This window comes from Meleagris gallopavo, chromosome 9, assembly GCF_000146605.3.
Source record: "Meleagris gallopavo isolate NT-WF06-2002-E0010 breed Aviagen turkey brand Nicholas breeding stock chromosome 9, Turkey_5.1, whole genome shotgun sequence".
NCBI lineage: Eukaryota > Metazoa > Chordata > Aves > Galliformes > Phasianidae > Meleagris > Meleagris gallopavo.
The window spans coordinates 1376337-1399211 of record NC_015019.2 but is presented as its reverse complement, the minus strand read 5'-3'; the positions used below and the strand labels follow the sequence as shown (position 1 = coordinate 1399211).

The following is a 22875-nucleotide window of genomic DNA, read 5'->3' as shown; positions in this document are numbered from 1 at the left end:
GGGCAGGCGGCGGCGCGGGGGCTGCTCGGAGCTGAGGTGCGGGCGGGGCGACGGGAGCCGTGCACGCTGAGCTTGGCCCAGCGGGGCGGCCGATACGGGTGAGTGCGGAGCGGCAGCGGGGCGGGACTGGGGTGTGCGAGCCGAGCCGTCCTGGTGTCTGGCGGTGTCTGTCCTGTCCTGTCCTGTCCTGTGGGCAGGACGGCGTCCCTCGGGCGGTGGCAGCGCTGCTCCCGGCCGTGTGTCCGGGAAGGAGCCGGCCCCGCGATTTTACGCGGCTTCGCTCTGTCTACAGGCTCCTTATCCACTCCCAGGAGAGAGAAAACTCGGAGCCGGATTACATTCCCATCAACGGCCGCTTTAAGTGCGTGCAAGGTACGGCCTCCTGCAGCGGGCTCTCTCGTGGCAGCCAGAATCCACTGCCATTCGTTGGCAAAACGGAATTTCGTGGTTTTTCTTGACCTCAGCTTCTGTGTAGATTGTGTGCTTCCCCCTGGAAGTAAAACTTGTGGTTTATGGGCTCCTGTGCCTTCCACATCTGAGCGGGGCTGCCCTGTCTCAGCACGCCTGCAGGGACCTGGTGGGCTCGGGTCGAACAGAGCCCCTGCTCAGCCCCTGTCAGCAGTGTGTGCCCCTCACTGCCTGCCAGGCTCTGCCTTTGGTGCGGGCAGCAGCTGGGAGCTGTGCTCTGATTCCTGGGTGTTCCGTTCAAAACCTCCATAAGCTGCCAGCTCCAAACAGCTGCACATGGAGTGGGAAGTAACTCGAGGTGTTGTCTAGGAAGAACTTTAATAGCAGTGGATGCCCTTGAGGGAAATGCTTGTTCAGCATCTCCTCCTGGTTTAGGTTATAACCTTCTGTATAATTCGGTGTAGTTCTGGCCATCATTTTTGCTGTGTAAGATAAGCTCTTGGGTTCGTTGCCAGACTGGTGTTTCACAAAAACCTGTCCAGATATGTGAGAGCTCTGAATATTAGCAGTCTCCTCTGTGACATTTTGATTGTCCAAGCTGTCCAGATGTGCCATTCTTTCTGCTGAAGCTGTTATTAGTAGCAGAGATGTTTCTTCCTTTCCTCGGACTTCTGTGGCTAGAAGCAGGCAATGTGCTTTTTTGACTGTGTGCTTCCCACAGCGTTCAAGGTGAAGTCTCAGTGCTTTTTCTCTTCTCTTCCAGAGGCAGAAGAAACTCTGCTGATTGATATAGCTACAAACAGTAAGTTTTATAACTATGGACAGTTGCGTGTGTTAAGCTCCTTCCAGGAAACTGTGCCCTGTTTTGGGTGCTGATGACTGCTTCTTTCACCTGCCTCCATACCTAGTATCCTTGGACCGAGCTGGGGTTGTATTTTGTCAAGTGTTTCCTGGCTTTTATAGGCATCTAGTTGTCACAAGATGGTCTTAACCGCCCGAATAAGAGTATTGGCAATTGGTTAAACTTTAACTTCTTAAATCTCTCCTCAAGGCTTCAGAACCATTCTCATTTCCCTTCCATTTCTTTGACCTGAGCCCCGGTTGCTATCTGCCTTTAACACTGTGCATATGACAACTCTTCCTACTCACTCATTCTGCTTTCCCTTTCGGTGCTTTCTTACTACTTTTAGAGCTCTTCTCTGTGAGATAGCAGTGGGGAAAAGTTTTCCTGAAAACAGGGAAATGTGACTGGTGCTATCCCAAGGGGGATAAGCTCTGAAGTGCTGTGAAACTCGGTTAGGTTTAAATTGCCATCAGAAAGAGTAGCTGGATGTTGCCTTCCATTGTAGAGCTCAGAGGATATGTAGTAATTCTACTGGCTCTGAGGGTATAACATCTGTCAAGCAGACTTGACTGTGAGTTTGTGTTTATGTCTGAAGCAGGCTGCAAGATCCGGATACAAGGTGACAAGACAGCTGAGAGGCTCTTTGAAATCCCTGATGAGGAGCATTGCTTGGGATTCCTTGCAGAGGTGCAGAGCATACAGGAAGGTAAGCAGAGCTATCACTGTAATCCTGAAACCCTCAGGCCACCAGCAGTACCTGACAGGGCTCGTTCTGTTTCCAGCTCAGTTAAAGGACTCTCTGCCTGGACATAAGGACTCAGACAGCTGGCATCAGGTGGAGAAAAACCTCCCAAGTCTATTGCAGGCCTCTTCTCCAGGTATGGAAGTGGCTGTCACCTTTGCATGCTCTGTGGCGTGTGCAGAACTGGGCCCTTGGTGGCAAGGATGCTGCATTCCACACTGCCCTCTGACCCATTTCCTTTGCTCACCATATCCCATGCAAAACAAAACATCTTCATCCTCTGATTCTGTTGCCCTGGACTGTTCATTTCTTCTTTAGTGCTGTCTCCTCTCAGTGCCTTGGCTTGCATGTGTTAAGTTCTGTTTTGTCTTGACCCTGTCACTCACTCTCTGTGTTATCAGAGCTGGTATACTGCTGTTATCACTTGCTCTTTCAATTCCCGAGGAGCTATGTTCCTTCCTTATTTTGTTCTGAGCTGTATTGAATTGTGCTTGGCTTTTTCTTTATAGGAGCTCTGGGGTTTGAAGATGACTTCAATGCTTTAAGCCTAGAGAAGAAAAGAAACATGCAAAACCACCAAGCAGGCTCTCGCCGGGAACCCCCACCTCCTCCTGTGCCTCCAAGTAGGCAGTAAGTAGCATGGTGAATCTCTTCCCTTTTCTCCTTCTCTTCCTCGACAGCAGAACCAGTTTTAATTCTGCTCTTGCTTCCTTCTGAGGTTTCACCGAGAGAGAGAAGGGACATCAAGAGACCAGCCAAAAGTAACCGACACCATGCGCAAAATGTTTTTACCCAGCAACCAGTCAGGACAAAGAGAAGGCCTCATCAAACACGTGCTTGGAAAGAGAGAGAAGGAATATGTCAACCTTGAGAACTTCAGGTTAGAGCTGTGACTAGGCAACACCCTGCAGAGAGAGTGACAAGACTCTGTAACCTCTTCTGTGAGCTCCAATCCAGCCCAGGTTTGAAATCTGACAGCTGCTGATGCATTGCCAGCTTGGGTGGCTAAATGGGGATTTGTGCAGACTGAAAAGAAAAGAAATGTCTGCAATACAGCTTCTCCTTTTGCATCATTTTCTTTATGAGTGTCAGATCTCCGGACCTTCAAGTAAGACTGAAGCAATTGGCAGAAGGAGAAAAAAGGGAGCACTGCACAGCCTTAGCATCATCCCACACAACATGATTTTAACAGAGCCAGATGTTTGCTGGCCCCAGTGAAATGTCTTTGTTTTTGTAGCATTCTGCAAAATTGGTGTCACTGAAGATGAGCCAAGCTTAGGAATATTTTCAGTTACCCCATAGCTGGCATTACCCTGTGCACGGATTGCTCATGTGTTCCCTTCTCCCAGCCTGGATGCTGTTTTGTGTACACTGGAAATACTGGGCTGGTGCACTGGTTATTGTGTTTTCTTACTTTTGTCTTTGCTTTTGTATTGTAGATTTTTTGTGGGAACATGGAATGTGAACGGGCAGTCTCCAGACAGTGGCTTGGAACCCTGGCTGGCATGTGACACCGAGCCTCCCGACTTCTACTGCATCGGGTGAGGAGCAATTACCTTGTATTTACTTATGGTGCCAGGTTTCCTGCTCGGTACTGGTGTACTGTGTTTATCTGAAGCTCCTGTCATGTTCTCAGAGGTTCCACAAAGCTGAGCTTTGTCTAAAGGAAAGTTGCCATTTGTTGAGGTGGGGTATCAAGTTAAACAAGAGTTTACTGTGATGTAGCAAAAGAGATTTTACTTGAGGTGTCTGCAGAGCTCCCTGGCTGTCCTCAATCAGAAGTCATACTTCTTGCAGAGAGGAGTTTTCCTGGATTGTATTGCAGTAGGGTCTCAGAAGCACTGCTGCTGCTTTAGGAAGAGAGAATGAGGTTTTCTAGCAAGGAAAGATATTCGTGAAGGTTTCAGGTGGGACCTTCCTGTAGAAAGAGAGTGATCTGTAGCACATTCCACTTCTGCTAAGTTGGCTTGGTTTTAGATTCCAGGAGCTGGACCTCAGCACGGAGGCTTTTTTCTACTTTGATTCTGCAAAGGAGCAGGAATGGCTGGCTGCTGTGGAGAGGTCCCTGCACCCTCAGGCTAAGTATAAGAAAGTGAGTTCTGTTGGGTGGTACGGGGGTTTGTCAGAGGGTTGGAATTACTGGAAAGAGCACAGAAATGGGTTTCCTCTTTTCTCACTTGACCCACAAAGCAGACTGGAGGTATGAAGGCTGTTGCTTGGCATGTGTCTACCAGTCTGTGTGTCAGATATGCTGAACTGAGTCTGGAAAGTCTACTCGTCCTGCTGTTGTAGGGGAGTGTTGCACTTTGAAGCAGAAATTAGTAGATTAGAGATGAAAACAGCTATAAAATAAGAGGCAGATTTCAAGGAATTAATATGCTCAGTAAAACCATAGCAGCAGGTTCAAGTTCTTTCTTTGTGTTGCTTTCTCACCATTGTATAGAAACAAGGTGTGTCTTGAGCTGTTAAATGAAATGAATAGTTTCCCCCTGAAGGAATGGAATAATTTGTGAGGAGAAATGTTCTGGAGGCTGCTACCTTGAGGCGGAATTGCTTCAGTTGTGGCACCTGCTCTTCGCTCTGCTTGCTTTGAAACAAGCCATTGTTTCTCATCTCTCTGTAGGAAACTGTTTTGCATGAGCTGCTTTCCCCTCCCTTGTTGGCCCGTGTGTTTGCTGTCACACCCCTGTGCTGCTTGTTCTGTGTTGAGCTCAGAGCCATGGGTTATAGGTAACAGCAGGAAAATGGAATACCTCGCTGAACTGAAGTTTGTGGTCATGATGGGAACTGCAAAGGGGCTGATGTTCTTCTGCCTTTGTGTTACATGAGTAATGCAGGCAAACTTCTTCCACTCTTGAAAAAGGGGGAGGGTATGTCTGCAGGCAGAGGGTAGTTACTGAAACCATAGATAAGCCTTTGTGGTTGCATGTAAATGTCAGCGTGGATGTGTAAATGTGGAGTGTGCTGAGTTTTCTGGCTCTTCCCATTTATTTCTGTGGTTTCAGCTTCTTCCTTCACTAGGCTTAATCCCAGCACATCTTAATGCCTCTCAAGTGAGCATGCAGGCTGCGCTCAGGCTGAAGGCCTCAGCACTGGCTTTCAAGGTGATGAGCCAGGGCTTGTTTGGAGGGTTCAGGGAGACTGTGGGCCACAGAGTGCCCAGAGAATCATCAGCAGACCCGTGATCCCTGCTGGGGTGTGCACATCAGCGCTGGGTTAACACCTGTGAGTTCAGCTCTGCAGCTGAGAAGAACTTCTTGGCTCCAGAAGGAGACTCTTTGCATTAGAGAAAAAACTGCTGCGCATTTCTGTTACCTTGCAAGACAGCAGTGTTTGTAGGGAAACACCACAGTGAGAAATGTGGTAAGCTTAGCACTGCTGATGGCTGTTGGGAGATGATAGATTGTCTTCCAGAAGCTAACTTTGGGACAGGAGTATCCTTTGGGTGCTGTTGCAAGCATGGATTGAGTACAAAACATAATGAGGGACTGAGAGGGACAGAGAAGTCGGGCAGAGCAGGCAAATTGGACACGTGTTACCACTGCCTTTCTGGAAACTTAGGATTGCTTTTATTTTTGCAGGTGCAAATGGTCCGTTTGGTTGGGATGATGCTGCTTGTGTTTGCTAGGAAGGATCAGCTGAGCAACATCAGGGAGGTGGTGACAGAGTCTGTGGGCACCGGAATCATCGGAAAGATGGTGAGTCACCAAGGCCAGTCTATTGCTTCTGTGCATCCGTGCAAGAAATGGCACGGTCTGGTCCTGTTCTCACCTCCGTGCCATCCCTGTGTTCTCCCTGATGCCTCGTGTGTGTGTTCTCCTCTAACAACCTCTGATACCTGTCCTGCCCAGGGCAACAAGGGCGGCGTGGCGGTGCGCTTCGTGTTCCACAACACCACCTTCTGCATTGTCAATTCCCACCTGGCTGCTCACGTGGAGGACTTTGAGCGACGGAATCAGGACTACAAGGATATCTGTGCCCGGATGAGCTTTGTAACCCCTGATGGTACTCTACCTCAGTACAACATCATGAAACACGAGTGAGTTTTGCTGTCTTCCCTTCTCGAAGCGGTGTTAAATAATAGAGATCAAGCCAAAATCACAGCAACAAGAGGTTTTGCTCTGTTTTTTGGCTTAATTAACAGTGTAACTAAAAATGCCAAGGCACCTGGTGCACTGTAGCACCTGCAGCCAAGCTGCCAGGTCCCCTTTCTCTGCAGTCACTCGGGCACTCTGCCTGTAATGGCATTTTCCTCACGTATAACGTTCTCATTTCAAGCAAACAGCATTTCTGAGTCAGTGGCTGAGCATTACAGGGCTTGAAAATGTGGTGGGTTGTATTGTGGTAGTAAATGGAGTATGAATATGGGAAGAAAAGGGATAGCAGGAAGTTTGTGCTTTTTAGACTTTTTGTGTTTAATGAGTGTTTACAGTGAGGTGGCATACAGGCAATACTTGATTTTTTATTTTTTTTTGTTATGGAGTGGCAGTGGTGCTGTATAATGCAAACCAAACCCCATCACGTGTACAACAAAGATATAAATTAACCTTTCATAAACCTACTAGAAACTAATGATAGTTCTGTAGTTAATTATTAAGCCATTAAAAATGTCAAGTGTTAGATTGTCCTTGGTAATTCTCTAATGGAAAAGTTGAGGTTTGGTTATAGACAGGAAGAGCTTTGATACTAAAGGAAGCGTTAGATTTTAATCCTTGAATGAAACCTTTATGGGCTAAAGAGAGAATATCAGCAGGATGTAGGTCTGTTTGGAAACCCAGAGAGGAGCAGAATAAGAACAGGTACTTGAGATAGGGCTGGTAGGTAAGACAGAAACATTCCAGAGATCAGAAAAGGGAGCATACCCGTGCATTTTGCAAATGCTGCATCAGTCAGTCTGTGCTGGGTAAGTGATAAGGGAGTGTTCTGATCTGAAAGAAAGGCAGTGGGAAACAAACTGGTAAAACCATGGTATGACACAGGCTGCAAGCATGCAGATACGTGCATGTAAGCCTGTGTAACTGGTCCACGAGCAGGAGGGAGTTCTGTAGTTGTCACCTTCTGTATGCAGGAGTCTGAGTACCAGGTGGACTTCGTGTAGCTCGGGAGGATTTGAAGCCTTGGTGGGACACGTGGGTTTAAGATTTAAGATTTGGTGGTGGTCTCAAGGTTATTTTCAGCCCGAGGCAAACTCTAATATTTCTCATTAAACTGAGCCTTCAGTCTCATGTGGGGTTCCAAAGGAGATGCTGTAAAGGACCAACAGGAGGGGTGGGACAGATGCCTCTAGAAATTTCTACTGTCAAACTCAGTCTTTCGGGTCTCTGTTGTCCCCTGTGTGTTTTGGTGTCAATCACCAGCAGCCAATTCTCCCACTCACCCCTTCTTCCCTGTGTGGTTTACGATACTGACTGCTGCCTCTTCTTTTCCGTGTTTGTTTTCAGTGTTGTCATCTGGCTGGGAGACTTGAACTACAGGCTTTGTATCCCTGATGCCAATGAAGTGAAAAGCCTTATCAGTAAGAACGAACTTCAGAAGTTGTTGATGTACGACCAGGTCAGTGAACTCCACCTTTGTTTGCTCCATACTTGTGTGAAGTCATCTTGGCTCACGCTGTGCTGTGCCTGGGAGGAGCTGGCAGGCTCTCTGCAGTGAGTGCCTATAGGCAGTGATGCTAGAACATAGACAGAGCTCTGAGTGCCTTGGTGACATCAGCCCCCTAAACCAAACTTGTAGGCAATGCTGGCCTTAGCTGTGACTCAGACAATTGCTATGGAAGTGTCTTCGAGTCTCGCTGGAAGATTTTTCTTGTAAGGACATGCTGTAAGCTGGAACACAGGAATTTGTAACAGCAACAACAGCTGCTGCAGTCAAGTGTCCTGGAAAAGGTATTGATTTAGAGACCATGACTTGGCTGCTCAGACAGTTTGACCTAAATTCTGTGCTGTGGTCTTCCTCACTTAGTGCTTCTCTGCAGCATGCTGGAATGCAAGACAGCACCAGGTGTGTCTTTAAGATGAAGGGTTCTACCTGTGAAATGTGAACAAATATAATGGCATCTCTGACACACAGTTCAACAGGAAATCTGATTGTTTCTGTTCTGTAGCTCATTTGTGCTGTACTACAGAGCTTCAGGCAGGGAACAACTGCAGCTTGGATTTCTTGTGAGAACAAAATCTAGGAAGCTTTGCAGCAGAGTAAACGAGGAGAGGGAAGCAGTGTCGGGTTGTCATCTGAGCACAATTCTGGATGCTTTTGTTAAACAACTGACAGTGAAATATTAATGATGATGATGCTTAAGCCTGAAAACTGATGAGGGCATTTAGCACGAGTGGAACAATTAGTATTTCTCTGTGTGGTATGGTGAGCAGCACTGTGCCTGCTTGTGTTCAGTCTGTTTGGAAAACATCCCACTGGTGTGTTGAGTTTTGACCTTTGTTAAAGGTGTGATATCTGAGAGGCAGTTTTGGGGACGTCTGGTAAATCCTGTGGTCACAAGTTGCAGTTGCTCTGTCTGCAGGTCTGTTCTCTGACTCTCTGCTGGGAAGGGTGGGGTGTTTGGGGTGGTTTGCTTTTGGGTTTGTTTTTGTTTATCTGGCTTTTTGTTTTGGTTTGATTTTTGAAAAATGATTTTTTTTTTCTGCTTCTAGCTGAATATCCAACGTATTCATAAGAAAGCATTTGCAGATTTCATCGAGGGAGAGATCAAATTCATCCCTACATATAAATATGACTCTAAAACAGATCGCTGGGATTCCAGGTAAATTTGTTGCTAACTGACATTTTCTTGCAAAAGGTGATTTCCTGCTTCTGAAAGGTAGAAATGCCTCTCAGTGTTGCGGTGGTGGCTGGAGGGCACGGGCAAGTTTGTACTCCTTTGTTTTCCCTACTACTTTGAATAGGCACATCCTGTGCACACTGAGCAGACGTGTGCCTTAAACCTCAGTTATTGTGATTCCAATACATGAAGGGAGGTAAACTGAACTCGCAGATGCCTCTGCACTGGAAGGGTTTTTATTGCTACCGGAGACAAACAGCATAAAAGGAGTTGGAGAGGAAGAAATGCTCTCCGTGAGTCATGCTGTCCCCTGACTTGCACACACCCCCAGGGATGGCTACCTTGGGATAGCAGCAGGGTTCCTTCTGTTGCTGTCTGCTTCGTGCCTCCCATGAACGTTTGTGTATCTGCTGCGGAAACTTGCTGTAAATTGAGAAACTCTCAAGAAGGTGTTCCCAACCACACACCAATCAGATTTTACTCTGCCTGTGTTTATGAATCAGCGCTGCAGTTAATCTGGAGAGGGAAAACCCAGGATTCAGACTTTGTAACGTAAAGTGATAGCTGAGTAGGCTTTTCCTAATGGAAACGGTGGGTGATGGATCAAGCTATAACGTGCAGAAGGGCAGCAGAAGAAACTAGTGCAGTTTGGGTCCTGCTGCACGGGGACTCAGACTGTGGAAACAGTGCTGTTTGTGGTCATAGTTTCCTGGTGCTGGAACGGATTTTAGCTACCGTAGAGAGAAGGGGAAGACAGCAGAAATCCCATAACATCCCAGCTGAGGGAAGTGTGGGAGTTCATTCCATCACTGCTGATGTGCTCATTGGTGGTAGGGGTGGGGGGAGCTGCCTGGCCAGGAAGAGGAACAGCTTGGATGTTGATTAGAACTGTTGGATTCCCTTGTTAACCTGCGTTTCCTTGTAGTGGAAAGTGTCGTGTGCCAGCGTGGTGTGACAGAATCCTCTGGAGGGGTGGGAACATCAACCAGCTCCACTATCGCAGTCATATGGACCTGAAGACCAGTGACCACAAGCCAGTCAGCGCGCTTTTCCACATTGGGGTAACAACTTCTTTCTTCTGTGGAAGAGCAGGACGTCAATGCTGTCTTGCATTCCTTCAGGAGGAGGTCTTGTAGCCAAGGCACAGCTGTGAACGCTGTGACAAGAGGACAGAGAAAATAAAAAACGAAGTGTGTCCACTTGGGAGGTGTGCTGCTACTTGGCAGCCTTGCCAGCCTCTACAGAGCAAACAGCAGCTGTGGTCTTCGTGTGCTGTGTAGCCCAGGTGTGCAGTGCTGGGACTGTTATACCAAAGTGCTGCAGGTGTTTGCTGTCCTTTACCCTAGCAGGTGTAGTTATGTAATAGGGAGGAGAGCAGTCTTACTGGCTGCTTTAATGATGCTGCTTACCTTCTGGGCTGTAGCCTGAAGAATGATGAGTAATGCTGCAAGATGTTACTGCTGTCCTACAGAGATCACCCCCAGCAATCTCCCAGTAGTGTGACCCGTTGCCCAGAAACACTCCCAAAACACTTCCTGTGAAGCTGATCAGAAGCTTAGCTGGGCATTTTCTGATTTTTCCACAGGTAAAGGTTGTGGATGAGCAGAGATATCGAAAGGTGTTTGAAGATATCGTCCGCATGATGGACAGAATGGAGAATGACTTTCTTCCTTCGCTGGAGCTAAGCAGGAGAGAAGTGAGGATGAAATCCAAATCACTGCCCACTTCCCAAACACATCAGCTTCAGAAGTGCTAGATTTGATTCACCAAACTGAATTGTAGGAAATTTGTCTGTGAGCTTGTGATCAGAAGTTAGATTAGAAGGAGCGTCTTACCTTTCTTCTTGACAGATCTTCTCTTAGAAGTTTGGCGTTGTGTAGGCTCGTAGGCTGCCATGATGGAAGGCCTGGGTGGCTATCTGTGTGTTCTCTCATTGCTATTGACGTGATCTGTGTTTTCTGCTCTCATTGCAGTTTCACTTTGAGAACGTGAAGTTCCGGCAGCTGCAGAAGCAGAAGTTCCAGATAACCAACAATGGACAGGTTCCCTGTCACTTCTCCTTCATCCCAAAGCTCAGTGACAAGCAGTACTGTAAGCCCTGGCTTCGAGCTGAGCCTTGTGGAGGTTACCTGGAGCCAAGTGAGTTTTGCTGCTGTTGTGGCATGTTGGTGCAGATTGCCACCCCATCTCTGATCAGTCCTTCCCCTCTTTCCTGGGTCTCACCCTTCCCACCATCATCCTTGTTGGTCTGCTCTGTTTTGTGGCCATTGTCCCTGCTATGTGTCCTTGTCACTGTGAGGAGTGTGTCTCTGTTGATGAGAGCTGCTGCTTGTTGCAGATGAGAGTGTGGACATCTCCTTGGACGTGTATGTCAGTAAGGACTCCGTAACCCTGCTGAACTCAGGCGAGGATAAAATTGAGGATATTCTCGTCCTTCACTTGGACAGAGGGAAGGACTATTTCCTCACCATCAGTGGGAGCTACCTGCCCAGCTGCTTTGGCACCTCTCTAGAGGCCCTGTGCCGAATGAGACAACCCATCCGGGAAGTTCCAGTCACCAAACTCATTGACCTGGTAAGCAGCATTATTCCTGGAGCGCAGGCTGCTGTCAGTGGGCATGTCGTGTTTACCCTGTGGTTCTCTTAGCAGGGAGAGAACACATTCCCTTCTAAAAGCAGGAGTAATGCCTTCTGCTTTGCTCAGCTGTGCTGGCTCTAAGCTGATTTACTTCTTCCAGAGTGTGAGATTGTTTTTTGTGATCTCCTTCCGCCACCAATGGCTTTTGGTCGCCTGTACTTTATCTGCAGTTTCTTTGACTAGACCCTAAATGCTGCATGGTGTTGAGACAGAACAATGATCCCATCTCCTTGTGTGTGCATTGCTGCCTGTCGGTGCTGGCATGCTCAGATTGAGTGGCACTGATGTGCCATAAGCAGTATGACTGAAATACTCTCTTCTGAGATGGCACAGAGAGGGCTACAGATCCATTTCCTTATGGGCAGCTGTGGTATTTGCATTGCTTACGGAAAGGAACAGGCAGGAATGGGACCGAAGGAAGGAACTTGGTGCTGTTCAGTATGCTGATGGCTACAGCTCAGCAAGTGGCCAGTCCTGCAACCTCTCCAGTCACTTCCTGTCATGCTAATCACTGTGAGCAAGCTCTTCTGCAGTGCAGAGATAACCCTTAATCTCCCCAAATTTCACCAGTCCCTGCTATGTTAATCTACATACTTCTGAAACCACTTTTATGTCTACAAGGTGTCGTGTGTGCCCTCATCATCTTTTGCCTTTTTGGTACCTTGTGGCTGTTTCTGGGTTTACATCCTGTTTTGGGGGCATTAATTCTTGTTTTCAGCCTGCTTTCATTCCTGTTTCCTTATGGCCTTTCCTGGCCTTGCTTCAATGCAGTTTAACAGTTGCTGAGTTTTAGTCCGCTTACCCATTGCTGTTCAGCCAGAAAGGCCATTTATATTCTGTTCACGTGAACAGTTAGGCCACTTCTTTCAGTCTCTCTGATGTGTTACAGCTGTCCTCTCTTCTCATACTTTACAGTCTTGTCCTTCCATTCATTTCTTTGTCTGATGAGCTGCTGCTTACTCACATCTGTAGATCTGACAGCTTCCACCCCTGCTGGCTAAAGCTCCTTTCTCTTCCCTTTAGTAGCTGCCCCACCCTTGCTGACTGTTCCAGTTCCCTCCCTTTCTAGTAAACATCCACTTTTCTCATTGGCCCAACATGCAGAAAGACCACTTGTTATGCTAGAATTATGTTTTTTGTAATCACAAGATTAGGCTAAGAAGAATCCAGGTGGCAAGATACAGGTTGATAGGTTTTTTGCCTCCTCAATTTTAGCAACTGATCCAGGCCTCAAGCTCCTCAGGCTTTTCAGGATTCAGCTGTTAATCATCCTTCTTGTTTTAGAACTGTGTCAGACTCGGTCTGGAGCATTTTGTCAATCTTGGTGACTTCCTCAGCTTCTCAGTGCTCAGTGCTGACTTCTTGCTTGATGGATAGGAATCAGGCCTGGCTTTTCTGTCCTCTTGGATACACACTATTGTTTTTCTGTCTGAGTAACTGTTCAGCTTCCATTACCTCTAGATTTCCTTCTCGTGTTATTCAGTGAAACGTAGAGAAATACAGGAAGCAAAACAATCAGAGAAGAGTAAAACATGAAAGCACTCTGTCCCCATATCTGCAGGAGAGCAGCAGTCTCTCCAGTCAGTGAGGTCACTTTGACTGCAGTACTTCAGCTGGAACTTATAAAGCAGACTGAAGGAATAAAATGTGTCACAGCCCAAAGCCAAGTTTAGTCACTTAGATTATAAAGCTGGTGTCACGTTAGAGCTATTTCAGGCCTGTTGTCTTTGATCATACCTGTGAGTTGAGAAATTCCTGGAGACAGGAAAAGACGAGCACTTTCTACAAGGGAGAACAGTGAGGGTGTTAACCACTGCACAGCCCAGAGGTGTTCTAGTCCAGTTACACGTATTTAGCAAATGTTCAGACTGTGCAAAGAAGGCAGTGTCTTTGTATATTAAGCATTCTCTCTCTTGCACTTACACGGTGCAAGGGCTTCACTGCATCAAGCATTTTTCTTGGCCTGGCGAAACTGTTTTGGAATTTGGGAGATTTGGAGTGTGCAGCTCAATGAGGGTGTGAGAGGCAGTCTGGTGCAGGGTAGCAAAGTGTAGGTGGGAGTGCTTGGAAATGATTCTCCTGGTTTTCTCAGGAGAAGCTGCTGCCACTTGACCTCTCTTCATCTTGTTTTTTTCTTTCTTGGGGTCCTACTGTAGGCTTTAAGAAGCCTCTTGAAAAGTCTTCCTCAGGTGTGTGTTAGTCTCATGGAGCCAATTGTGCTGAATGCCCCAGGAAGAGAGGCAAGGAGCAGGATGGGCAGGCGGGGAGGTGGCAGTGAGGCTGTTGCCATGACTCACCCACTTACCAAACTGGCCGTGCTTCTGTGCAGTGTGGCTCTCTGCTGTCCTGAACCTGTGACTGCAGTCACTCCCCCTGTGCCTTGGAAGAAGAACCTGTGCTATTTCATTTTTGGAGCAAACTGCTCTCTGCAGGGGGCTGATCTATCCTCGTTGTGTTAGGACACAGCGAGCCTCCAAAGGAAGCGGGCACAGCACAAGTGACAGGGGAGCAAAGGGGCTGCTCCCACCAGTCCTGCACCTTGGCTGCTGTAGCTTTGTGTCTAGCTCAGCCCTTGAATTGTTTGCTTGCTCATAACCTGAGAGGTTGATCTGCCAAAATTCAGCTTGCTTCCTCTCATGCTCTTCGCTAAACAGTGTCTTAAGGAGCCAACCAGCATGGCACTGTTGAGCAGACCCTGCTTCAGCGTTGGCTGAGGGATTGGACATGCAGCCTGGAGGGGCTTTGGCATGCTCCTCAGTGCAGTGTGCTAATGCTATTAGGCTGAGACAGACGAGCAGCCTGGGGTTTTGAGCACAAACGCTCGTTTCCCTGACTATACACAAAGCTGCTTAGGGGGCCTGCGAGCTCCACAGCTGCCACGCACTCAGAAATACAGATTTAGCCTGGGGTACGTTTTCTCTCTGGCCTGGTCACAGGAGAGGATGGCTGAAATAATACAGGGACATCTATTTCCAACAGGGCAGATTCAAAAAAGGGAACTTCTTCCTGGCAGAGATTTCTCATCTGCCTGTGGCTCAGCAGTGAGCAGCGCTGCTGCAAGGCTGCTTTGAGGAGTTCGCAGAAATCCTGGTGAAGCTGTGCATCATGTGAGCAGGATTTCTGCTAACTGGCAGGCAAATCTCCCACTGTAGGTTTAGCTTTGGCCGTGTCAGCAAAACGTGTGAAGGAGCTGGTGTTCGGTGGGTTCTCATAATGCCTACTATGTGTCTGCTTAATTTGAGATCACGTTCTCTCTCTTAATGATACTTTTTCCTCTCTTTCCCACTGCTCTCAGGGAGAAGACAGCTTCTTAGAAAAGGTAACGCAATCAAATTGCTGGGAAAGTCTGCTTCTTGATGACTTGTTTGTAAAGAATGAGAGTTGGTTTTCTGCTGAAGAGGGGAGGGGAGCTGGGTCCAGAGGGAGTGCTTTTTCCAGCAAAGCCTCTTAGCATAGCTGTGGGCCCAGAATAGAAGAGAGCACACGGGAGCACAAAGTGACCCCACAGACAAGATGGGGCCAGCCCGACTGAGCTGCTTAAACCTCACCGAATGTGCGATGTGCAAAACCGACCAACCAGAGCACCTCCTGATCCAGGCAGCAGTGGTGACTGCTTCCAGCAAAGGCTGGCGAGCTGTCACGTACGGGAGTTAGCTCTAAGCACGCGTACGAGATGGGTTCAGCACGGCAGCCCTACCAGATGTGGGGAAAGGGCTGAACTAATCACCTGCAGCCTTCTGCTCTTTCCATCTTGACGTGCCCTCCTGCAGGAGGCAGATGTTCCTCCGCTTCCTCCAGCGGCAGCGCTTGGGCTGCCACTCCTTCCTAGCAGCAGGGAAGGGAGGATTTGGGTGCCTCCTGCGAGCATCCTTGCGCAGAGCATCTTACTTCCCGCGGAGAGAAGGCGGCGATGCCTTCTGTTCCTCGCAGACGGCAGGAGAGGGCGCTCGGTGCCCAGCCGATGCTCGAGGACGGCCCAAGCCTCCTCTGCCTGTGCTCCGGCAGCTGGGGAGGGCTCTGCGGCGCTCAGAAGGCAGCCTGGCAGAGCGTGTGCTGCTCTGCTGCTCTGCTGCTCGGCCCCAGCGCTACGATGCCCCGCAGTGGGGACTTGTTTGGTGAAGAGCCTTTAGCTCTCGAGGAGGGTCCACAGCTCTTGCCTTTTTTCTCTTAGAAGGAAGTAGTGAGTAATCTGCTTGCTTAACTGCTTCTGAAGCTTCCCTGTGTGTGCTTGGATGGGTGAGGTAGGTGTGTAGCCATGACCCAGCAGGGTGAAACTGAGTGGTGTGCGGGGCAAACCTGTGCTGTGCTGTGTGTCAGACGTGGCTAGTGCCTGTGTTGTTGGGGCTCAAATCAGGGGAATGCAAACCCAGCCCAAGCTGGCTGTGGGGTGATTGTGTGCACTGCACAGGGACAGAGATCACTGTTGTCATGGAAGCTAGGAGCAAAAATGAAGTGCTTTATGTTGGGCTTGTGGTGCTCCTCTGCTGGTGTCCTTCAGATGCGTTCCTGCTTGCGTTGGTCTCTTCTGGGTGGTTTTGCTGATTGTGCTTTGGGAGAGCAGTGTGGTATTTCCTTGTGAGCACACAGGAACATAAGCAATCCTAAAGTGAGAATAAAATGAAGCAAGAAAATCTTGTTAAAGATCGGTGTATGGAGATTTGTAAGCAGCTGAGCTCCTCAGCAGCCTCGCGTGAGGACAGCAGGAAAACATGAGTGGTGTCAGTGTAGCCTGTGTTCAGCAGGCACCTCTCTTTAGGAAAATCAGGAAACAAACTTCAGAAAACCAAGCTGCTTGAGAGTCACGTGTCATCAGAGTACGCAGGAGCCAGTAAAGACATGTCCTTGACGGTACATCCAGAGATCAGCTGGGCTTAAACTAAAACATGGAAGCTCATGCACCAGCAGGACTCGTTGTGCTGTGATCCTCTGATGATGGTGGGAGCGATGACTTGGACAGGTCATCTTGTCCTCTGAGAGCTGGTGGCTTTGGGGACTGTCATCTGCTGGTTCATGACGGGCCAGCAGGTGGTTCTGTGGGGTGGTGGGAGGGAGTGGGGCAGGGTTCTGATGTCTCTGTGCTGCAGGAGGTGGACCAGGTGAGTCGTGGGTGCTGCTGCTTTCCTTCTCCAGGTTTTCTATGCCAAGACCCTTCTGGAGAGACTGGAGTTTCCCTGTAACCTTGTGTGCTCTTTGCCACCAGGAGAAGTCTATGCTGCAGATCGGCTTCCTGAACAGTGAGGATGCAAGTGAGATGCCGCTGCAGATGCCAAAGGAGATCTGGCTCTTGGTGGACCACCTGTACAAGCATGCTTGTCACCAGGTGAGGGAGAAGGCTTCTGCCTGCAGCGGGAAGCTTTTGAGAGCTTGGTGACTTGGTTTATCGGTGGCACCTGCGGATCAGCTCCAGTTTGCTGTTTATAAAGCTTTTCCCCTCTGCTTGAGGTGTTGCCTGGGTACCAGTTCTCACCCTGCCCTCACTGTGTGCCTCAGCTTCCATGAGGAAGGTGTCTTTTTCTCGTCCTTGTGCTGACACCACTGTCTTTGGCAGGAGGATCTGTTTCAGACTCCAGGCATGCAAGATGAGCTGCAGCAGATCATTGACTGCCTGGACACCAGTATCCCTGAGACAATCCGTATCCTTGCTGCGCATGGCATTCCCAGGAGCCTGCTGGATCTTGGTTCTGCTGTGAAATCTCCCCTGGGAGAGCTTTTGTGCTAGGGTCCCATAGGGAGATCTGGCTCTGCTCTGCACCCCAGAGGTGCCCTCTGGCTAGTTCAGCTGCAGGGAATCTGCTGTGAGGCCGTGCTGAGAGCAGTACTGACAGTTGGGTTCTGGGCAATGTGGCCTGGAGAAGGGGCTGCTGGAACAGAGGGTTTCAGGGGTGGGCAAACGCAGAGCAGGGTGCATGTAACAGCATTTTGTGTGGTTGAGGGAGAGCAGAGAGGGAGGGCTGTGGTGTTAGGGAGCAATTAGTTAGGCAGGGCTCCGGTGCAGCCTGCAGGGAGGAAGCAGCAGCTAAGCAGACAGGAAGGCAGAGAGACGGGGGGGTGATCCATCTGCTCTGTGTGCCCCTTGACTCCCTCTGCCCAGCGGGCAGCAACCACTCTGTGGCTGAAGCACTCCTCATCTTCCTGGAGGCTCTGCCGGAGCCGGTGATCTGCTATGAGCTGTATCAGAGGTGCCTGGACTGTTCTCATGACAGCCGGCTCTGCCGACAGGTGAGGAGACTTCCCTGCTGCTCTGAGCTCTGGCTTGGTGCTGGAGCTCGCTGTGTTCCTTATGGTGGAGCTTTGGGACGGTTGCTCTGGGGCAGTTCATGGGGTGAGTACAGTGAGCTGGGTGCTCTGGCTGTGCTCTCCTGTCAGAAGGCTGTCGCTGCCATCCCAAGGGAGCTGGGAGCTTGCAAAGAGACCCCAAGTGTGCACAGAGTCACCCTGAGCACATGAGGAATAGCCCCAGGGATTGAAACAACCTTCCCTGGTCTCAAGGGCTTAAGCACCTGCAGAGCACCACAGTTCCTGTGCTTCCTCTAAGGACTGTGACTGAGCAACTCCTAGAAGCAGCTGTTGGGGCAACAAGCATAGCCAGGCATGTCCTCAGGCAGAGGAAGAAATGAGGCATGTTTCAGAGCTGCCTCAGGAAGCCTCTCATCCTGGTCCTCGTGCTGCTGCACGCAGCTGGATCCGAGCAGAAGACGAGAGGAAAGGAGCCTCAGGGCAGTGTCAGGTTTTACCTGGCGGTGTGGTTCTCCTAGAGGGAGAGTTAGGCAGGAGCTGAAGCGGTGCCATCAGCCGTGGGCTGCAGCTGGTGGCTCACTGGTTGTGCAACAGAAGGGAAGGCTGCCTGCCTGCAGTCCGGAGTTCCACAGCTCGGCCTGGCTGGAGCAGTGTGCACTGTGTCTGTGTTTTCTTTGCAGGTGATTTCTCAGCTGCCTCGCTGCCATCGCAGCGTGTTTCGGTACCTGATTTCATTCCTCCGAGAGCTGCTCAAATACTCTGAAGACAACAATGTCAGTGCCACCATGATCGGTAAGGCCGTGTCATCTCTCTGCCTTCTCCCTGAAACACATCCCCTTCTTGGCACCTCTCAGGTCTCCATTCCCGATCTGTAACTTTGCCTCTGCAGCCACCTTGTTCACCAGCCTCCTCCTGCGGCCTCCCCCCAATCTGATGACCAAGCAGACCCAGCAGGACCGCCAGCGTGCCATCAACTTCCTCTATGGTTTCTTGCTTGCCGGGGATGAGGAGTGACTCCTGCCTCTTGCCAAACTGGGCCCCGTGTCACTGGTGGCTCCTGAAGGGCAGAAGGCTCTAAGCTACTCCAAGTGCCGTGTTTACAGTTGCAAGGGAAGCGTTGTGCTCTCCTTCCCGCTGCTGTACCCCACGCTGCAGAGGACCTGCGCACTCATTGCACTGCCATCCATGACGGGAGCTTCCTGCTTTCTCCTCCGGATCTGGGTGGATCTGCTGATAGCCGAGCACGCTGCCAGCAGCCATTCCTTAGTGTCACCAGTTCCCTGCACCACGCTTCTCTCTCCTTGTCACCCCCTGGAGTCGTTGCAGGGAAGGGTGGAGACTGCTGGTGCTGTTGTCCCTGCGGTGCTGGTGAGAGCTCTGTGCTGTTACAGGTGTTGGGCATGTGCAGCCATGCAGCAGACTAAACCCAACACACCATCACTGTGCTATGAAAGGACTGTGCCAGGAGGGTTATCTGGACGCGTGGCCTCCTCCCTTCCCTCCATTAGTGCAGTATCCTCTTTCCTGCTTCCCTGTCTGGGGGTAAGGCTTTGTCATTCCTGGCCCCTGCTCTGGCCCCTGGGTTTCTGGCACCAGAGCACTGCCTGCTCTCCCCTCTCCGTTCCCTTGTGCCCTGGCTTCCTTCTGAGCGAGTGGTGCTGGTGGGTTGGTGGAGGAGCCTGCATCAAGCAGCACTGTGGGCTGCACGTGGTTTCTCTGGAGCGTGGCATGGAGCAGGATCCAGCTCCTGGACCCCAGCCCTGCCTGAAGAAGCAGCTCTGGGAGTGCAGGCAATGTTGGGTGCCTTCCTATCTGTCCTGACAGGGAGAGGGTGAGGGGTGAGAATGGGCCTCAAGTGTAGCAGGAAAGGAGCTGGGGGCCTCTGGTGCTGAGGGGCTGGAAAGGGGGCTGCAAGTGGGGGGCCTGACTCTGCTCAAACACTACGCTGAGCCCTGCCTGCGCTGGGAGCTGCGGGTGCCTGTGTTCAGCCTGAGACCCGCAACCCAACCACATCCCACTGCCTGTGTTCCCCTGCAGCCAAGGATCCAGGACCTTGAGGCTCTTATTGTAGTTTTTTTGTTTTGTTTTGTTTTTGTTTTTGTTTAATTTTTAAATTACATAATTTATTGGAAATCTCTCTGTTCCAAATAAACCTCAGTTGTGCAAGCAGCGGTTTGGCCAGGCTGGGGCTCAGACCAAGCCTGCTGCCCATCACATCACAGAGGCTGCAGCCTCCCGTGGCACAGAGCTGTCCCAAGCGCTGGTCCCAGCGACGGCCCCGATGCCACATTAGGTGATGGGGAGCGGGCGCAGCTCTGCGCTACGCACAGCACCGAACCCCCAGCGCTCCTGGCTCAGCATCTGGAGCAGAGCTGGAGAAAGCTGGCCCCATCCTGCCGCAGGAAACTGCAGCCGGTGTCATCTCCATCTGCATCCTGCCTGCTCCTTGAGCGCAGGGCTGTGCCCGGGCAGCTGCTCCTGACCTCGTCACGGAGAGGAGCGGCGCAAGGTGCCGCATTGTTCCTACGGCCGCCGCATTCCTGCCACTGCCGGCGGAAATGCCGGAGAGGGCGCGAAGCCTCGTGGATCCCCAGGGACAGAACGAGGCCTGGCCTGCGTGTCCTCGAGGCGGTGCGGCTCCTTGGAAGCTGGCAGCACGCAGCTCTGAGCCCTGCAAAGTGTTTGGGGATTGAATACAACCGGTGCCCGTAGCGGTGATGTCTGTGCAGTGGGAGCAGCACGGTTGGTGGCATCCGCGTGTCCCCGTTGGGCTCTCTGGCACCCTGTTGTCACTGTGCTGACAGGACCCACGCAGACGCCCAGGCACTCGGGTGCCAGGGGCTGTGCACCCACCCTCTCAGCCCTCCTGCAGCAGGTGAGCAGCTGGCACGGCACACAGCACGGAGAGAGTGGTGCAGCCCGGCAGCCCCCACCTGCCCGCGGGCAGCCAGCCAGGCCAGGAAAAGCCAGAGATTCCTTCGGTCTCCTGGCCCAGGAGCCTTTTCCTCCAGCACCGCTGGCCACGGCCCAACCGGGGAGACCTCCCCGGCCTCCCCCTTCCAGGGCAGCCCTGAGGCCGCTGGGTGGGGGCACCGCATCCTCACCCCCGGACTGCGGTACCCAGCGGCACGGCAGCCTTCAAACCCTGCAGAGGGGAAGAACCCAGCCGGGTCTCTGCAGGGCGGCGCAGGCATGCGGCGTGTTGGGATCGCGCTGGCACGTGGCCGGGAGTGCATCCCTCCCGGTCCCCGAGGATGAGCTCATGGAGGCCAGCTGGGCCCAGCCCCGCTTCCCCCGGGCCCCTGCTTGCAGCCCCGCAGCTGCAGACTTTCCGCTCCTCCACGGCCCCGTTAACCCCCTCCCCTCCAGTGCTGTGTTGCCTGCGGGACCCCCACCACCGTGCCCTCCTCACTCTCCCAGGGCAGCCCAGCACCCCTCCTGCAGGGGATGGTGGCCTCAGGGGCCCCGCACTGCACTGCACTGCCCTGGCTTGGGGGATTCTGGGGTAGTCCCGTCTGTTTGCGCAGCTCAGCTCCCATTAAGTGTAAGATCTGCTTGCTGAGTCCTAAACTGCCACCCTCCTGCGTGGGCCTGGAGGAACACCAGGGAGAGGTGCCTGCAGCTGCTTGCCTGCCGGGACCCACGGCGATGGGGACACCGGGAACTGGAACGGCAAGGGCAGGGCTGTCAGGGACATGAGCAATAGGATCACCAGGGACGTGGATACCAGAGACAGGGACACCAGGAATAGGGACACCAAGAATAGAGATGGCAGGGAGGAGGACACCAGGAGCACAGACTCTGGGAACGGGGACGGCAGACAGGGGGGGACAAAGGGACCCAGAGCATGCGGTGCAGGGCTGAGGCAGGCTGGGTGTCCAGCAGCCACCAGAGGACGGCAGCAACCAGAGGTGCCCAGGACCAGGCAGCCCAACGCCAGACACGGGTGCTGCACCCAGTAGCTGGTAACCACGGCAACGTCAGCATCGTGGTGCTCACACCCTGAGTTACAAACCACTTCTGGCTAAAGAGATGCATGAGCCCCCAGCCTGGCTGCTGTCACAGCACCGATACCATCATCAGCACCATGGGGACGATGATGGGATGCATCCCTACTCAGGCCACAGAGCACCCCAGCCCCACAGGCTGCAGAATGTCCCCCAGCCCTTCGTTCAGTCTCCCACCACACCACCACCGCAAGCGCTTATTTTCATCATAGCTCTTTATAATAAAGATGTATTTACACAGAACAATTCTTTACAGACTTGACAGACACGGTGACCAGCAGGGCCCGGCACCGCTGCGGCCCTTTTGGGGTACATCAGTGCTTCCTGCAGAGCTCCAGGGGGTGGGAACCCCACAGGGCAGCTCACACGGGGTCAGCATCACAGGAATAAATAGACCCCTCCGGGAGGGGATGGGGCAGGGCCCCACGGAGAGCTCCTCCGCCAGACAAAGTGCTTTATGCAGAGCCCCTGGACCTGGCACACCGGGATCAGGGCACGGGGCGCTGGGAGCACACGGTGCCAGAGCCGCCAGGACAGCTGCAGGGAGGTGATGCCGACTCAGGGACGAGCAGAGCAGGCAGTGGGGATGCATCCTTGGAGCGCTGGCGGTGGTCCTGCAATGAGAGCAAAGGCCTTTGGGATGAGAGAGCTGTGGGCACCGCCACGCGCGTCCCCTCGCGTCCCCTCCACGCCACTCACCTCCATCAGAAGGGCATGGGGCCCTTATGGGACAGCCGTGGCCGGGGACGGCGGAGCCTCCTCCACCCTCCCGGCCGCCGCACGTTCCCACGCCGCGCACCCCGCGGCCGCACCAGCGTTCGAATGAGGCCGTCCTCGGGACCCATCCCGTCCGGCCCCGCTCCCAGCGGCCCTGGGGATGGCAGAACAGCGTGAGCGGATGCCCTGCCCACACGTGGGGTGGGGATGCTCCAGGAGCTGGGCAGCATCTCCCGTTTCCTCAATTATCCCCCCGGCAGGAGCCACGCGCCCAGAGAGCGCTTCCTGCAGCCAGATTGGCCGGGTCACCTGCACGGTGCCACCGCCGTCACCAAAGGGCACGGCAAAGCCCCGACTCAGGCTTCGATCCCAGCCCCCGGTGCCCGCTCCGGAGCAACCCGCGGCACACAGCTCGGGCTGACGGCGGAGATGCTCCGGTACCACCAGCACGTGGATGGCACCAGCGACGGCACGGCCGCCCCCCGGCACCCGGTGGCACAGGCGGCTC

At 52.0% G+C, this 22875-nt stretch overlaps 2 protein-coding genes across 2 annotated transcripts; one reads left to right on the top strand and one right to left on the bottom strand.

Annotated features, from left to right (window-relative positions):
• On the top strand, positions 1 to 19812 carry OCRL (OCRL inositol polyphosphate-5-phosphatase; the record flags this gene model as incomplete). The annotated part of the gene is made up of 23 exons (XM_010715150.3): positions 1 to 98; positions 293 to 372; positions 1172 to 1210; positions 1851 to 1958; positions 2035 to 2130; positions 2504 to 2624; positions 2713 to 2874; positions 3434 to 3535; positions 3972 to 4086; positions 5576 to 5692; positions 5846 to 6033; positions 7436 to 7547; positions 8642 to 8751; positions 9695 to 9830; positions 10355 to 10465; positions 10743 to 10908; positions 11108 to 11343; positions 14702 to 14725; positions 16607 to 16726; positions 16955 to 17039; positions 17498 to 17625; positions 18324 to 18435; positions 18533 to 19812. Coding segments are annotated over 23 exons (2691 nt in total), but the record flags the coding sequence as incomplete, so codon positions are not given.
• Positions 19813 to 20132: 320 nt separating this feature from the next.
• APLN (apelin) lies at positions 20133 to 22841 on the bottom strand. Its single transcript, XM_010715059.3, has 2 exons — positions 22350 to 22841; positions 20133 to 22264 (listed from the first exon to the last, which is right to left on the bottom strand). Exon 1 carries the CDS (start codon positions 22595 to 22597, stop codon positions 22355 to 22357), a length of 243 nt encoding a protein of 80 aa, XP_010713361.1. The 5' UTR covers positions 22598 to 22841; the 3' UTR covers positions 20133 to 22264; positions 22350 to 22354.
• Positions 22842 to 22875: the final 34 nt, after the last annotated feature.